This window comes from Pelobates fuscus, chromosome 2 (genome assembly GCF_036172605.1).
Source record: "Pelobates fuscus isolate aPelFus1 chromosome 2, aPelFus1.pri, whole genome shotgun sequence".
NCBI lineage: Eukaryota > Metazoa > Chordata > Amphibia > Anura > Pelobatidae > Pelobates > Pelobates fuscus.
Genome location: NC_086318.1, coordinates 386,909,923 through 386,927,474, shown reverse-complemented (window position 1 = coordinate 386,927,474; position 17,552 = coordinate 386,909,923). Strand labels below are relative to the sequence as shown.

Genomic DNA, 17,552 nt, shown 5'->3' with positions numbered 1-17,552 from the left:
TAAATCAATAGATATTAAATATTTAGTATATTGGTAATATTGGTAATTATACACTGCCATTAATTATAAACATTTAGCTAAATAGACTTATTCAGGTGGGGTAGACTGGTGAAATAAATGCACGAAGTTTGTTTTAATTGACAACTGTAATAAAACATCAAACAAACTCATAACCTTTGCTATTGTTGATACTATTGTTGAATTCAGTTAGAGAGTCACAACATAAGTGACTTACCAATAAACTCAAATGCCTCCTCAAAGTACTGCCTGAGATTTTGTTTGTTGCTATCTGTTGCTGGTAGACGTTTGTAATTAAAGATTCCTTTCTCATAATGATATAGAGGAAGATGTGTTGTTACGTTGACGACATAACCAATGTTCATTCTTTGCATTTTTTCTAAGTCCTGGGCATCATGTTCATTTCCCAGGAAAAGGAAGGGTAAAATGGGGGTCAGCTCTGCATTTTCGATGTCTGGAGTGCTCGGGACAGATTGAGGTAGTGTAATTGATACAGCGGAAGCCCCCCCTCCATCAGAGCAATCTTGCAATTGGAGGGAATTATCACAGAGGTTTTCATGGTTCTGTTTAAAACTACTGAGTCCACCTGCAAAAAACAAAACAAAAAAAGAAACCTGTTTATATACCCCACACAAAAACTAGAACTCTTATTACAAAAAAGGATTATAAACCATTTCAGTCTTAATACATAGTATATGCACATACACTGTGTGATGTGTAAACTAAATCCAACTTCAGTTTAGGATGAAAACAACAATGTTATATTGTCAGAGTACATAAAACACAAAAGTCATATTGAGACATAACCTCTCTCATCAAAAGTCTCCAACAGATATTAGAACAATTGAATATAAAAGAAAGAGATATTTATTATAACACCTGTGCCAATATAAGGAAACCTTGATAACCCAACTTGTTTTATGGTCTTGGATACAAGCTATGAAAGACCCAGCTACTAAACAGTAAAGCTGGTCAGCCAAAGCTCATCTCCTTATCCTGTAAGCAACAGTGATTTAACAATGACTCCTGCTGACTACACACGATTTGTTTTTGCATTACAAGTTCTCTTAATTTTTCTTACCTTTTCGTTCAGGGAGGGAGCCTTATTCCTGACTGTGTATAGGAGGAATAGTGCTAAAATATAACAACGCATCTCAACACCATCCTATTTGTTGCCCTACACTCCAAAGGAAGAGTTGCTAAGGGAGCTCAGTGGGGTGACAATTAATTTTCTCGTTTCCTCCATGGAACCATAATTCTGCTCTTATATTAACTCCTAGATGCCAGGGTATATTGCCACCACTCACCCAGCATTGGTAGTGTAGGAAGACACATTCCCACCTCATTAAAAGCCAAAGATACATGAGACGACCTTTCCGTATGAAATTGTAATTTAAAAATATAAAAGTATATTTCTACAAACATGTTGCAGTTATTGGGAGAGTTAACTTTTATTACAAGGGCTTAAAATTGTTGTAAATTCTATATAAAATTGTTTATTTTTATAATGTGTGTACATTATTAAAGAGTACAACTGAATTGTCCCAATAATGAGGAAGATAACTTTCTAGTTATGGTGTAAGAGGGGCTTAGAGTGCAAGATAATTTAATGGTGCAAATGTAATGATTTGAACAGCTTCAATAAACTACAGTTACTTATTTTATTTGGCTTGTGCTTTAAAAGTGGCTATGTCACCTTCAGGTATTTGCAGGTGACATTCCCACTTGGTTTGCAGTGAATGGAGGTGAAGCTGGGGGGGAGAAATACTCACCAGAAGAACTTCCTTGGATTTACCACCATCTTACTTCTTTAGCTTCTAGTGAATCGTCCACCAGGAGCCCAAATCACTGCTGTATATTCTAGTGTACTCTCACAGTATTCTCCATATATCAATACTAGCAACAGCTGTGGGAATTAACAAAACTTGACAGTGGAAGCCCAACTTTTGTCAAGTTATGTCAACCTCGCCGTTCACCACAAGGCAAAGTAGTCCCTACTTTGTCTTATAATAATATCTTTTGATTGTGTTGGAATTTCAAAGAAGTCAATGTAAGTATTTCATAGAAATATTACGTTAATAAAATACTCAAAGGTGATATTGCTGGGACAAAGTCACTTTAAGTAAAGCTTTTTTTTTTTTTTTTTTTTTTTTAAACAATCAAAATCATTAGTAAGCCTTTTTGGCTTGCAAACTTTGAATTTCTGTCATTGGAATGTTCTCACATGACACACAAACTAATTTTGCATAAGCCTAAATATCCATATGAAGGCAGACATCTTGCATAATCTCCCACAGGAGCCAATTCTGTGTCCTTATGCACGGATGAGAATAGTAAGGCTATCTGACAGTACATTTCTGGTCTGTGAGGCTTCCATGGGATGCAGGAGAAGGATGGCTGCACCAAAAACACCCTTTTCTTCAGCTAGGGCGCAATAAGTATCAACTAATATTTTCATTTGTTTAGGTGTTCCCCCATGCCATTTGTTTTTATTTTAATTAAAATTTTAAAAAAAAACAAAACTCATATAGTGACAGCAGTCTAACAAGAAAAATCCAGATCTGTCATATGATTGCCAGAATGTTGAGTAATTCTCTGGCACTCAAAGTATCAATTCTTACCCTATCAGGTCAGGTTTATCCACACACCTAAATATATTTCCCTGACTGCTATTTCTATGCCTGTCAAAGCTCCAGATGTAAAATGATGCCTGGCCTTTTTCCTACCCAGGATTTGCTTTCAGTATCACTATGAAGTTAGTGTGCCAAAAGACTAATTAAGACCCATCCCTGAATTGCAAGGCGTATTAGCCTATTTAACATTTTAATGTTGCATTAACATTGATGCTTCGTATTCTAGAAGATATCATGGTCAACTTATAGAAGAATCATCAGTGCAAATATTAAGAACATATCAAAAAAAGTATAATGTTTAATGAGTCTTGACATGATATTTACGTGGAATTATGCTGGGGTCAGGTGAGGTGTGAGGGTCTGAAGAGGTAGGTTGTCAGGACCTTGGACACCCTTGGCCACATTTGGGAGAGTTAGATTTTCGATTAGGCATCCCCTGGTACCCTATTGGGTCAGAGGTCATAATTATTGGGACCAGATGGTTTGGGAACCACCTGGCCCGATGAGAATGCCCCAGCCTAGGAAAAGTTAAGATGCCTAAATTCCTTAACGGTGTTTTTTTTTTTTACCCGCTAAGAATATTAAAACATGTGTTGTCATATTGAAGAGAGCTATTTTTTGGGGGGCTTTAACATAGATGTTTTTATCTGGAGTATGGCTAGCGGTAGCAAGTAAATGGGACAGCCTTTACCTCTACCAAGGGTTTTATTATTATTATTTATATAGCACCATCGGATTCTGTAGCGCTGTACAATGGGTGGACGAACAGACATGTAGTTGTAACCAGACAAGTTGGACACACAGTAACAGAGGGGTTGAGGGCCCTGCTCAATGAGCTTACATTCTAGAGGGAGTGGGTAAAAGTGACACAAAGGGTAAAAGTAGGGGTACAAAGTAGGTTGTTAGAAAAGTATTCACTGAGGGCTTAGTAGGTAATTTTTGACAGTTGCAGGAGAGGAGTCATGGAGGGTGGGGGATAAAAACCTGCTAACAGTTTATTTGATATGCTTTCTTGAAGAATTGAGTTTTCAATTATTTTTTGAATGAGTGGAGACTGGGTGAAATTCTTACCGGGAAGGGAGTTTCACAGAAGAGGTGCAGTCCTGGAAAAGTCTTGGAGGCGAGCGTTAGAGGTGGGAGTAAGGACAGAGGATATACGTAGGTATAATATATAAAGGACATTGGCAGCATTTAATCTATGCCAAGGCTTTCTACTGTAATGGTTCTTATTCCATGGGTTGATATCCAAAAATAGGTCCTCACTCATTCGATTGTGTCCCTATTTTTTGGCACAGGAAGGGTCTGGTCTGCCCTATCTTGAGTCATGTTACTCATCAGGATATAAACCTGGACTACATTATTTTTTTGTTTTTGTAGTTGCTGAATATCTTGAAGTATTGTCCTCTGGATCCAGCCATAGTCAGTAACTGAACATCAAATAATGTATAGTGGATACTATGCTTCAAAAACGCAATACCAATATTGAGAAAGTAAGCTATTCCACTGTGCTGTGTGATAAAGGGTGCTAACAAGTGCACAGTTGTACATTGTACAAAATACTGAATTACTTTAAATCTGAACTATAAAACAATATGATTTTTCAGCAAATTATCATATTGTTATACAGTATACTGTAGTCAGTTCTAAAAGGGATTACTGTTCAGCATTGTGAATACATTTAAGGTATTTAGTTGAATCTTATTGCTGATTTATAGAACTGCACATATCGATTTGTCCAATAAGCTAGTGGCTCACATAACATTGTTAGATCTGTTTCTGTTCCCTAATCAAATGTTTGCAGCGCTAAATCGTTTAATTAAGAGCAAATAGTACAGTTGTCTAAATTCAAAGAACAATTTTTTTTCAACTGATATAAAAAAATTGGAATAAATCATAAGAAACAAATAATGAAAAAAAGTGTAGCGGAATGCAGTGAGCCTGTCCTGCAAAATGCCTGTGTGACTGTGTTTGTATATGTTTTCCCTATGTTGAAATTGCTATTCGTGTGTGTATTATGTGAATTGTATGGTATTCGGTAGTTTCCATCCGTACTATATACTTATGGAAACTACCGAACGGAGGGACCACCCCAGAGAGAAGTGTGCCGGCTATTAAAGTTCACATTCCTTCCAACCGCAAGTTAACCGGCTCATTAGCATTGTATCTGGGTGGCCGCCATTCGGCATGCGTACACGTGGCGGCGGCCATCTTACGCATGAAAATCCCAGCGGTGTTTGGTCGTCGAGTGCCTGGAACTCAAATCGGACACTCAAACAACCAAACACCGCTGAGACCTCCAGAGCTCCGTAACTGCCGAACGGAGAAACACAACGAATCCCCATTCGGTAGTAATAAAGTACCGAATGAGGGAATCACTATCTAGGTGAATGTAAATGTGGATGGCAATTATAAATGCCTGTTTTAACTGCCTAACGGAGACCGACCGCAGGGCCCATTCTCGTGGAACCCTTTTCGGATACCAACTCGTGTGCGGTCGGTCAAACTTCCCCTGCCTGTAACTACCGAACCCCTGGTCCGATCTGGGTGAATTTTGGATATTATATTCACCCAGATCAGGGCTACCTAGCGGTACCCTGATATTAAGGATATGTGATGGTTTAGGGGTACATCCAAGTTTGGGGTAAAGTACTGTACAACTTAAGGGGATTATGACTCACTCTGAGGGGAGGAGATGTGTGGGAGGTAACAAGAATGGTATTGGTTACTGTCATAATTACTGTAGTTCCCTCCCTTGCATGGGAGCAGGCTTTATAAGAAACCTTGGAATAAACGATTGTCAGTTCTACTCCTGAAACTGTGTGTCGTCCAGTTATTGGGAGTGCTGTGGGGATTTCGCTGAACCTTTTTACCTGCTGGAAACTCTGCTGTGGATTTACTAATGACTTGTTCCTGAGCCTCCCTTGGATCTAAAGTGGAGAATAGCTGCGAGAAATCAGCTCTCCGCTACATTGGTTGGCAGCGCTGGGATCCAGACTCACAGAGGAACAAGGATTAATGGAGATTGACCTTTCTACGCTAAAAAGAACCACATTGAAAGACCTTCTGGAAGCGAAAGGTGTTTCTGCCAGCAGCAAATCCAAAGCAACGCTTATCACCGAAGTAATGGCAGAATACAGAGCAGAGGAGGTCCAGGCCACGGAACAAAGACCTGAAACAGAACAGGAGGAGTTCCAAAGGCAGTTACAATACAGATTGGCCTTTTATGGGGAAAACCCACCCACAGAGATCATCTCTAAAACCATGACAGAGGTGCAGGAGTTTGTGAAGAGAAATAGGAGACCACAAACACCAGAAAGAAGTACAGCAGGAGCTGTGGCACAAGAGGGTAAGCCCAAAATTCCCTATCAAGCTTTTAAAACGTATGTGGAAGCAGAGGAGGATATAGATGCCTTCCTCCAGGACTTTGAGAGACTGTGTACACTGCATAACATACCAAGGGAAGAGTGGGTACCCATATTAGCAGGACGGCTGTCAGGAAGGGCAGCGGAAGCCTACCGCACTGTACCAGATGTGGAAATTAGGAACTATAACCGGGTGAAAGAGATTATCCTGGCCCGGTATGCAATAACAGCAGAGGCATACCGGAGACGTTTCAGGGAATTGAAAAAGGTGGACAAAGATTCACATGCAGAGTGGGCTTGCCGACTAGAAAGGGCAGCTCTTGGGTGGATGCAGTCGAGTAAAGCGAGGTCCATGGAGGACTTGTTACAAATGCTGCTGTTGGAGCAGTTTTATGAGGGTATATCCTCAGAACTACAGGAATGGGTGAGGGATCGTAACCCCACCACCCTCACCGAGGCTGCCAAAAAGGCAGATGACTTTATGGATGCTCGCAGACAAACCAAGGCAGTGGGTACCAAACCGGCCATGCGGCCACTAGGGGTAAATTCCTTTTCTCCTAACCCTCAACCCCCACCAAGACCCCTTCCTCCACCAGCACCAGCAGCAGCGCAGCAGAGATACCGCACACCTGCTTCTGTGCAATGCCACCGATGCCAGAGGTGGGGACATTACCAGCGAGATTGTCCGCAGTCCAGGGAACGCAACACCTGGATCCGACCAGGGCCTCCACCACCACCACCAAGAGCAGCAGCACATCATTACCAGGACGAGGTACCACTTCCCTACAGCTCTGCCGTTCCAGTCACGACTGTGGAACAGTGGGAAGTGCTGCATGAGGCCAACCCCTTACAGGCACATGCGGATAACCGCCAGCACCATAGGCAGACCGTATATCTGGAAGGGAAGCCTATGCAGGGGCTCCGAGACTCGGGAGCCACTATCACCCTGGTGCAAAGCCATTTGGTTTCGGACAAGGCCAAGCTGAATAAGACTGTGGCTGTCAGGGTTGCAGGGGGAGCCGTGTATCGGCTAGACACAGCCAGGGTACATTTGCATTGGGGTGCGGGGTTCGGGAATGTGGAAGTGGGACTAATGCCGCAATTACCTGCTGAGGTGGTCCTGGGGAATGATCTGGGCAAACTCACCTCCGCATTTGAACCACAAACTACTGAAGAAGCACACCCAGTAGTCACCAGGCAACAGGCCCGCACCCAACAAAACAACGCACTGCCGGAGGTCCAGGTAAGAAATTCCTCCCCTTCCCTAGACTGTATCCCTTGGGCCCCTCCTGACGAGTTTGTAGCCGAGGTAATCACTGACCCTACCTTACAGGTATACCGAGACAAGGTCACCTCTATCCAACCGGGGGCAGAGGGGGAAAGATTTGTATGGGACAGACAGCTATTGTACCGGGAAACAAGTAAACAGATAGATGGGTCAGACCCCATTGCTACAAGGCAGCTGGTGGTACCTCAGAGGTACCGAACCGAATTACTCCGGATAGCGCACGATATTCCGCTATCCGGACATTTGGGGGTCAGCCGTACCAGATATCGATTGACCCAAAGTTTCTTCTGGCCAGGGATTAGCCAGGAGGTACGCAGGTACTGTAATACCTGCGACACGTGCCAGAGGGTGGGAAAGAGGGGGGATAAGCGTAAGGCGAGGCTGCACCCCCTACCCATAATTGAAGAACCCTTTCATAGGGTTGCCGTAGATATTGTAGGCCCCTTTCGGAAACCTAGCCCCTCGGGCAAACGGTACATCCTGACCGTAGTGGACTATGCCACTCGCTACCCCGAGGCGGTAGCTTTAACGAATATACATGCAGAGACGGTGGCTGAGGCACTGATGCAGATTTTCTCCCGGATGGGGTTACCCAGGGAGATCATCTCGGATCAGGGCACTCAGTTCACGGCAGAGGTTACCCAACAACTCTGGAAGTTCTGCAAAATTAAGCCTATAATTAGTGCTCCGTACCACCCCCAGACTAATGGGCTCTGCGAACGGTTCAATGGCACCTTAAAACAGATGCTCCGAACCTTCGCCGAGACTCACCGAGACTGGGAAAAATTCCTGCCGCACTTACTGTTTGCTTACAGGGAGGTGCCGCAGGAATCTACAGGATTTTCCCCCTTTGAACTGCTGTTTGGGAGGAGGGTAAGGGGACCCCTAGACTTGATTAGAGAGCACTGGGAGGGAGACCGTAGCGTGGACGGTACCCCTATTGTACCATATGTGTTGACCCTCCGAGATCGCCTGGAAGCACTCACCAAGACGGTAAAGGAAAACCTACAGGCAGCTCAGACGCATCAGCGCACCTGGTACGATAGGGGCGCCAGGGACCGCAGCTTTCAGGTCGGACAGAAAGTTTTAATTTTAAAACCTGTCCGACACGATAAGCTACAGGCCGCCTGGCAAGGCCCTTATAAAGTGGTAGAACAACGATGTGACACCACGTATATAATTGGCCACTGCGCAGGGAATGGGGGGCGACGCATGATCCATGTGAACATGCTGAAACCTTACCAGGAGCGTTCAGAGGAGGTGACAGCTATCTGCGCCCCCACCTCTGAAGAGAGCGACAGCCTACCCCTCCCCGATCTGTTAGAAGATGGACAGCTGGCTGGGGATTTAGGAGCAGTTGTATTGGGGGATCGGTTGAGCCCACAGGAGCGTATCGAGGTACAACAACTCCTGCAGGAAAAGCAGGAGACCTTTTCTAATGTACCTGGATACACCCCTCTGGCCACCCACCGAGTAGACACCCCCGGTCAACTTCCCATGCGCCAGACCCCATACCGCATCCCTGAAGCGGTCCGGGAGAATATGCGCAAAGAGATTGAGGAGATGATACAGTTAGGAGTGATTGAGCCCTCAGATAGTCCCTGGGCATCTCCAGTGGTCCTCGTACCAAAGCGGGACGGCACGACCCGCTTTTGCGTGGACTACAGGAGACTGAATGAGAAGACCGTATCCGACGCATACCCGATGCCTAGGATCGATGAATTACTAGACCGGATGGCCAGGGGACAATACCTTACCACGATTGATCTGTGCAAAGGGTATTGGCAGATTCCCTTAGCCCCGGAAGCCATCCCTAAGTCCGCCTTTGTCACCCCATTCGGCCTGTACCAATTTAAGGTCATGCCGTTTGGGATGAAAAACGCGCCGGCTACCTTCCAGCGGATGGTGGACCGCCTCCTAGATGGGTTCCAAGACTATACCTGCGCATATCTCGATGATATTGCCATATTTGGCGATACCTGGCAGGAACACTTGGCCCATATAGGAGCGGTTCTAGACAGGATCCGGGAGGCTGGTTTGACCCTAAAACCAGCTAAATGTAGTATTGGGATGGCCGAGGTACAGTACCTGGGCCACAGAGTGGGCTGTGGTAAGCAGAAGCCGGAACCCGCCAAAGTAGAGGCAGTATCACAGTGGCCTACCCCGACAACTAAAACCCAGGTGTTAGCCTTCCTAGGGACAGCAGGGTATTACCGGAAATTTGTCCCCAATTATAGTGCCCTGGCCAAACCCCTCACGGACCTGACACGTAAAAACCTTCCCCGCCAAGTAACCTGGACCCCGGAGTGTGAGCAGGCATTCCGACACTTGAAAGATGCACTTGTTAATGCCCCTGTCTTGGCCGCTCCCAATCCAACTAAACGTTTTCTTGTTCACACAGACGCTTCTATGTTTGGATTGGGGGCAGTATTGAGCCAAGTCGGGGCCGATGGCGGAGAACATCCCGTGGCTTACATCAGTCGCAAACTTTTACCCCGGGAAGTAAGCTACGCCGCCATCGAGAAGGAATGCCTGGCTGTGGTGTGGGCCTTGAAGAAATTGCAACCCTACTTGTACGGACAGGCTTTTTCGCTGCTCACGGATCACAACCCGTTAGTCTGGCTGAACCGGGTGGCTGGGGACAATGCCAGGCTGCTGCGCTGGAGTTTGGCGCTGCAGCCTTTTGACTTTAACATTCAATACCGCCCGGGTAAGCAAAATGGAAACGCCGACGGGTTGTCACGACAAACTGATCTGGAGAAATGATCCGTGAGCACCCCGGTCATCCCCAAGCCGATCCGTGTGGGATCAGACTGTGTATGCCGGCTTGTGGGCAAGGGGGAGCAGTGTAGCGGAATGCAGTGAGCCTGTCCTGCAAAATGCCTGTGTGACTGTGTTTGTATATGTTTTCCCTATGTTGAAATTGCTATTCGTGTGTGTATTGTATGGTATTCGGTAGTTTCCATCCGTACTATATACTTATGGAAACTACCGAACGGAGGGACCACCCCAGAGAGAAGTGTGCCGGCTATTAAAGTTCACATTCCTTCCAACCGCAAGTTAACCGGCTCATTAGCATTGTATCTGGGTGGCCGCCATTCGGCATGCGTACACGTGGCGGCGGCCATCTTACGCATGAAAATCCCAGCGGTGTTTGGTCGTCGAGTGCCTGGAACTCAAATCGGACACTCAAACAACCAAACACCGCTGAGACCTCCAGAGCTCCGTAACTGCCGAACGGAGAAACACAACGAATCCCCATTCGGTAGTAATAAAGTACCGAATGAGGGAATCACTATCTAGGTGAATGTAAATGTGGATGGCAATTATAAATGCCTGTTTTAACTGCCTAACGGAGACCGACCGCAGGGCCCATTCTCGTGGAACCCTTTTCGGATACCAACTCGTGTGCGGTCGGTCAAACTTCCCCTGCCTGTAACTACCGAACCCCTGGTCCGATCTGGGTGAATTTTGGATATTATATTCACCCAGATCAGGGCTACCTAGCGGTACCCTGATATTAAGGATATGTGATGGTTTAGGGGTACATCCAAGTTTGGGGTAAAGTACTGTACAACTTAAGGGGATTATGACTCACTCTGAGGGGAGGAGATGTGTGGGAGGTAACAAGAATGGTATTGGTTACTGTCATAATTACTGTAGTTCCCTCCCTTGCATGGGAGCAGGCTTTATAAGAAACCTTGGAATAAACGATTGTCAGTTCTACTCCTGAAACTGTGTGTCGTCCAGTTATTGGGAGTGCTGTGGGGATTTCGCTGAACCTTTTTACCTGCTGGAAACTCTGCTGTGGATTTACTAATGACTTGTTCCTGAGCCTCCCTTGGATCTAAAGTGGAGAATAGCTGCGAGAAATCAGCTCTCCGCTACAAAAAGAAACTTTTTCTTGAAGCCTTATTCTTCCACCAGAATGTTATCCAAAACAATCCAAACAGATATGACTTTATAGTTGAGAAGGGATTAGCAAAATTTTGGTCAATATGAACAAGAGATTAAAACAACCGAATTTCTGAACTTTAACAAATTGCATATTTTGGAAAAACATTTCCCATGTCATTTCTCCGTCATTCCTGGTATAAGAAATGTAAAAAGTTTTACATTTTGATGATTATAATTTTCTTTGAGTTAAAGAATTAATCAAAATTTAACTGCTACAGAAAACTGTTTTATTATTTGTTTTTACATTTTGTTTCATTGATCTTTGTTTCCAATTCTTCTTCATCAAAGTCACATTTTGGGACAAATAAACTCATTTCTAAAAAAAACAAAACAAAAAACTTTCAAAAAGAATTGAGAGGATCATTAAATTAAATTGAATGGTTCTGCAGTATTAACACTATGCTATTATGCCAACATCATGGTCTACAAAGCAAATAATAAATATGGGGATTTTCTTATCTCCAAGTGTGGTAGGGACTTTGGTTCTATTCATAAGAAGAAAAAAAAGAACTGTTTTAAAACTCTTGTAACCTCTATATTTACGATGACATCAGCGGTAGGCTTTCCACCTGCCCGGTAGCTATGGTGATGATACAAAGGCATACAATGACATCAGTTGGCATGACATCAGCTCTTTGAGTGCAAACAATACAAGAAGAACTACTTTGTTTAAAGCGTTCCGTGCAACTGTGTTCTTGGGAATGAATGATGTAATGCTAACAGGTGGCTTGAGAATTTATTTACCCAACTGAAGAAGAGGAAATAAATATATAGGGATGCCACGTCTGTCCAATTGTAAATCTTGTCTGTATACATTTTATGGTGACATATGGAGAATGAGGCTGTTTTCTACTGAATTAATGAAATTGATGGACTCTAAATACATCGCCTGTGTAATCTGGTGTTTTTGATCCCTGTGTGTGTATTGTATACCCAGTACTGAACTGAAAGTTAAATTAAAAACATTCAAATTAAATTATAAAAAATATACTATAGAACATCCATGAAACAAAGCCTAAGCAAAATAAAGAAGATATACTTTGTATATAATTTACAGCGGAATGAAAGATCAACGTGGAGGTACATTTTTTTGTATTTTTTTTTTTCAAGGTTATTTTAATAAAGTGAGAATTCAAGGTGAGTTCAGAGTGAATTCAAATTTAAGGCCAGGGTAGCTGAACTGAAAGCGCATGTATGTACCACTCAGAGGGCTGGACGTTAAACAAGTTACAAATAACAGACTTCTTTAAGATCGGATTTGCTCTTATAAGTCTCTCCTGTTTAATCGATATATCCCTGAATACATCTGAGTTTACCCCTCCTCTCCCCCACCACCCCAGTTTTAATTTTTCTCTTTTATATCTTTGTAATCAACTAATGTAGATATGAGCAATAAGGTTGATATTTATATAAGGTTTTTTGTTAGAATTTAAAGTGACGAGCAGTTAGTAAGAGATATGTTAAGAAAGAAATATGACAACATAAAAGTTCTAAGAAATAAGACTGATCTGTCCCTGCAAGCTTTTTAATGTAAACACTGCTTTTTCATAGAAAATACAGTGTTTACATTGCTGCCTAGTAACACCTCTGGTGGCAGTCACTCAGACAGCCACTAGATAAGCTTCCTAGTCCAATGCTGCACACTGTGCAACACTATTGTTCAGTGTCTATACCTTATGCATGGAGACGCTAAACATTCCCCATAGAGATGCAATGATTTGTTCCCCATAGAGATGCAAGTTTGATGACCTGAGCCATAGGGGGAGAGCTAGCCACAGCGAGATGTGGTAGAAAATATGAGTAAAAACACCTTTACCATGCAATAAAGGGAAGTCCGAGGGCCTAAATAGTTAGTTTAACATTATAGTTTCAGGAATACATGTTTGAGTTCCTGACACTATAGTGTTCCTTTGAAATCTTACTTATTATTAGCTTACAATAAACCTGTCTCAATGTATATTCTAAAAGCAAATAAAATGTACTTCACCTTTTCAATTTTAATTTTGTAAGATGCAATGTGTTTGGCTTGCCCCCTCTGTATTTCACCCTTTTTTACTTTTCTGAATCCCTCTGCACATTATACCAAAATGGCATTAAACTTCTACTACAAAAAAAATAAAAAATCTTGTGTCTGTTTTATCTGTTGTGTTTTTACAATAGATGCAATTTTGTTAAAGTATGAAAGCGAAATGAAAAAAAAATGCCAATGAAATGACCATGTTCCGTAAAGCAAGACTCCGACTACCATAATCACTAGAGCCCACTGTAGTAATGATAGTTCCAGGAACGCCCTGGCGCCCCCTACCCCCATATAAGTTGTCAAACCATTTACAAACGGTTTTTGGCAACATACTTTGAGTTCACCAGGTGCCATCACATCCAACAGAACCTTCTGCCAACAGAAGATCCTACGTTGGCAGTGCAGGGGGTGCAGATACACAGATAGCACTCAACCGATGCTCTCAACCAATGAGCTGGCCTTAGGTCTTACCTCAGTGGAGCTAACAGAAACTCCTTTTGCAGCATTCAGCTCTAGAGGAGGCAGCGGCAAGCTCCTGTCGGACCACAGGTAAGTTGTCAAAACGTTTTTAAACAATGAGGGGTACCAAGGCACTCCTGGCACCATAAGCACTACAGAGGACTGTTGGACTGCAATATTGTCATTTGATTGGAGATTGGAGATCTACAGTTAAAACCTCATCAGATAAAAAAAGATGACAGTTTTGTCCAAACACAATCAATCCCTCTTGATACGTTTAGACCATTTATTTACATAGAAATAGAAATTCCTGGCAGAAATAGATGTTTTTACAGTATGCCGTAGCTTTGACAGATGGTAGTTTATTGATTCTCAAGTTGAGTCAACCATACTAAACACCAATATCCTAATCTTTGTTCTGTGGAAATATCAAAGTCATAAATCATAAAGCTTTATGTTGTTACAACTGAGCAGAAGCAATAACACCGTATATCGTATATAGGGCTGTCGTCATGTCTAAAAGTAAATATAGGCCATGTTACTATTGGCGTACGGTTATTACTATGTGTATCTGTTCCAAGAATAAAATAATTAAGAATATAAAAAAATAGCACTACTTGTGTTATTTATTTTTAACTAGCCAATTTCCGGAATATTTTATATATATATATTATATATGTTTTAACTAGAAATGTATGGTGGAACAAAATAAAATCAAAATTACAGTAAACTTCAGCGTATGTGTATAGGGCATGTAGTATGTGTTTAGGGAATCCAGTGTATGTGTGTGTGTAGGGGAGTAATTTTATATTTTATTATATATGTGTCCTCAGCCCCTCTAGGCTACTACTACATCTGGCCAGGGAAGGGGGACACATAATTCCCTGGTTATCTGGTGGTAGAGGCTCCTGCTACATATTTCTTGGTGGTCTGGTGGTACTTGGAGGCTCTCTGTTTGCACCTCTGCCGGGCACAGGCTCTGCTTGCGAGCCCCGGCACAGTGAAGCTTCAGAGCTATGTTTAAAAGAGCCAAGAGGGTTTTAGCCAGTGAAATAATTAAACACTGTCAACTGAAAAAAGCAAATGAGTTTATATTTTTAGATAAACTTTATTTATTTTTTTAAAAAAAATATCACAATATCAAAAAATCTATCATATATATATAGATGCAATTGTTGTCACAATTTATAATATTTTTCAAAACACAAATCACTTGAAAAGCTTAATCAATAATGTGAAAATCGGGCCTTGGTTGGCAGATACAAGTATTTTTTTTTTGCATTTCTACTTACTATGTGGAAATGCCATATATATATATAAAAATTATACATGCAAGCATAAATACACAAAAAAAAACTATGGCCTCAATATAATAAACTTCCCAAATGATTCAATACAGTAAGAAAACCTTTACAAATGACTAATCTAAAAATAAATTTCCCTAGATTTTAATGGTGATTTTTGTAGAAAAATAATTTGGAAGGTTTTTCTAACAGTATTGAATCATTTGGAAAACATTTTAAAATCGGGGGCCTATGTCAGTGAATCATCAGCGCCATCCCTTAAGGTGAAATGCTATCTGTAACAATGCAGGATCACCCCAAATGTGTAAGTCACATCACCAGTATCGGTTACTTTCACTAGACTTCATTGCGTGAAAATGGTGCACTGCAACATGTATACACACAATATTACAGTATATTGTGTAATTTAGTGACAATACCAAAAAACAGTATGTGGGTGGAGCACAAACTTAGTCCCTGTATACAGGTGGCGAAAAGCAAGTAAAAACATACTCTAAAGATATATTATGTGTATCTTATAACAAGTATCATTTATTACAAACATAAACTAAAATAAAAACCAAATTGGTGGCCACCTCAGCTAGATAAATACTTTACTAATAGACAGTAGCCCAAAAAACACACAAAAAAATCTAAAAATATTATAGTGTAGTATTTTGTGTAATATGAAGAGATATGTGATAAAATTGTTTTATCACTCATATTTAAGGGAGCTTTATTTGAAATAGCTTGAATAATGGGGTTTCTGTGCCTCTAAGGTGTCTCCTGTTTCTCAGCATATATCTCTAACAGAACAAAGAGATAAAAACACACTGGGACAGCATATCAAATAACATATGTTTAGAACTTAAATGTATCATAATTTGCTATCCTACTTAGGTGCCCAGATATAGCTTGCCCTCAGGTTGTTTAAGCCTTGGTGCTAGTCAGGAGACACCTCTCTTCTTTGATCCCTGCTTTTAAGTCAGGAATACGGCCCAAATTGGATCCACTCAACTGTTATATCAGTTTTTTAACAATCTATTGGTTTTACTTGTATGAATAAAAAAAGAATATGCTGCAATAAATACAAAGTCTCTAAACCACTTCATCCAAAACATGCTTCACTCCCTGCAGTACACTGACTGGCCCATTTTTGCGCTATTTTGGGTTGTCTGATTCCCTTTTTTACATTTCTACTAAGCTGTGAAGTCACCAAACTAAGATTTCAGATACCTCTTGCTGCATGAACTGTGAAAACCACCCAGAGCTTACACTTACTTGAGGAAATGTACATACAAAAATGTCATGTGACCACTAATAAAGAAAGGCAGGGTTATCCACTAAAATCCAAATGAAAAAAAACTGACTAAAATATCCATTTTGAGATTTTAGCTTAATTGTAGCCTTAATTTTGCCATTTAATTTTTAGTTTGCTACAATTCATTTAATGAATAGCCACGTGTGATGGGTTCATGTGTATTGCATAAACACGTGCCTAAAGTGTACAAACTGCATTCTTTATATCCCTATAAGGAAAATTTAAATAAAGCAACTGCAAGCATATTTGTTTCTTCATGGGAGAAATGAGTTGAATACCAACGACAAAAGTCACTGCCTTGATTGGTAGAACAGTCTAACAATATGGTAACAACAATACAACAAGTGACATAAAACTATGCACTAACAATTTGTGGTTCGTGGAAAGGGCCATTAGTCTCATTACTTGACACTTGGGGCAATTTTGTCATCACATATATAAGTGCACATGTCTTTACACTAAAACAAACCACATTCATCAATGAGCCTTGGGGCCCGCAAACCTGATGCCGGTAGTTCTTACTTGCACCACCTATGGTATGTACTAGCCACTGCATACTAGGAACACCCCACAAGACGTGCCATTTCGGGGATGCTTTGACCCAGTCGTCTAGCCATGACTATTTGGCCCTTGTCAAAGTCACTCAGATCTTTTCACTTTAACACTTTTTCAACTTCCAACACATGAAATTCGAGAAACCTACTGTTCACTTGCTGCCTAATGTATCCCACCCCTCTGTAGGTTCTATTGTAATGATATAATCAATGTTATTCACCTGTCAGTGGTTTGATGCTGATGAGTATATATAAATACACTTCCTCAAAGGCAAACATAGGGGCAAGTGAAGGGGAATAAGAAAATGAGAAGGCTTTGGAATAACCACAAGACAATTGACTTAGCAACAGTGTTGGCTTCCAGTTCTCAAAATGGATTTTATGAGGATGGAAAATAAAATTAAGAGGAAGCTTTGAGGAAGCACTGGAATAGTTAGAAATGTTTACATCGGAGAAGTGAGTCTTCAAGACGATATGAGAGCATGGAACATCGATATACAATATATGCATAGTTAATCTACAGAACTGTGCGAAGAACACAAGGACATCTTGAAGAAAGGAGATTTCATCTATTTCATATATGGATTTCAAGGGTGTTGAGACAATATGATTTACATTTTCACAGGTGCCTTTAGTAAGGGCTATATGATTTTTAGC

At 41.6% G+C, this 17,552-nt stretch overlaps 1 protein-coding gene across 2 annotated transcripts in view; it reads right to left on the bottom strand.

The window, feature by feature from the left end:
- The window catches only part of DUSP10 (dual specificity phosphatase 10), a 49,029-nt gene that overhangs the window by 6,986 nt on the left and 24,491 nt on the right, over positions 1 to 17,552 (bottom strand). For both annotated transcript variants that reach the window (XM_063441427.1, XM_063441428.1), the window contains exon 3: positions 236 to 604. In XM_063441427.1, coding sequence (XP_063297497.1) covers positions 236 to 604 — 369 coding nt within the window. The remainder of the gene's footprint in view (positions 1 to 235; positions 605 to 17,552) is intronic.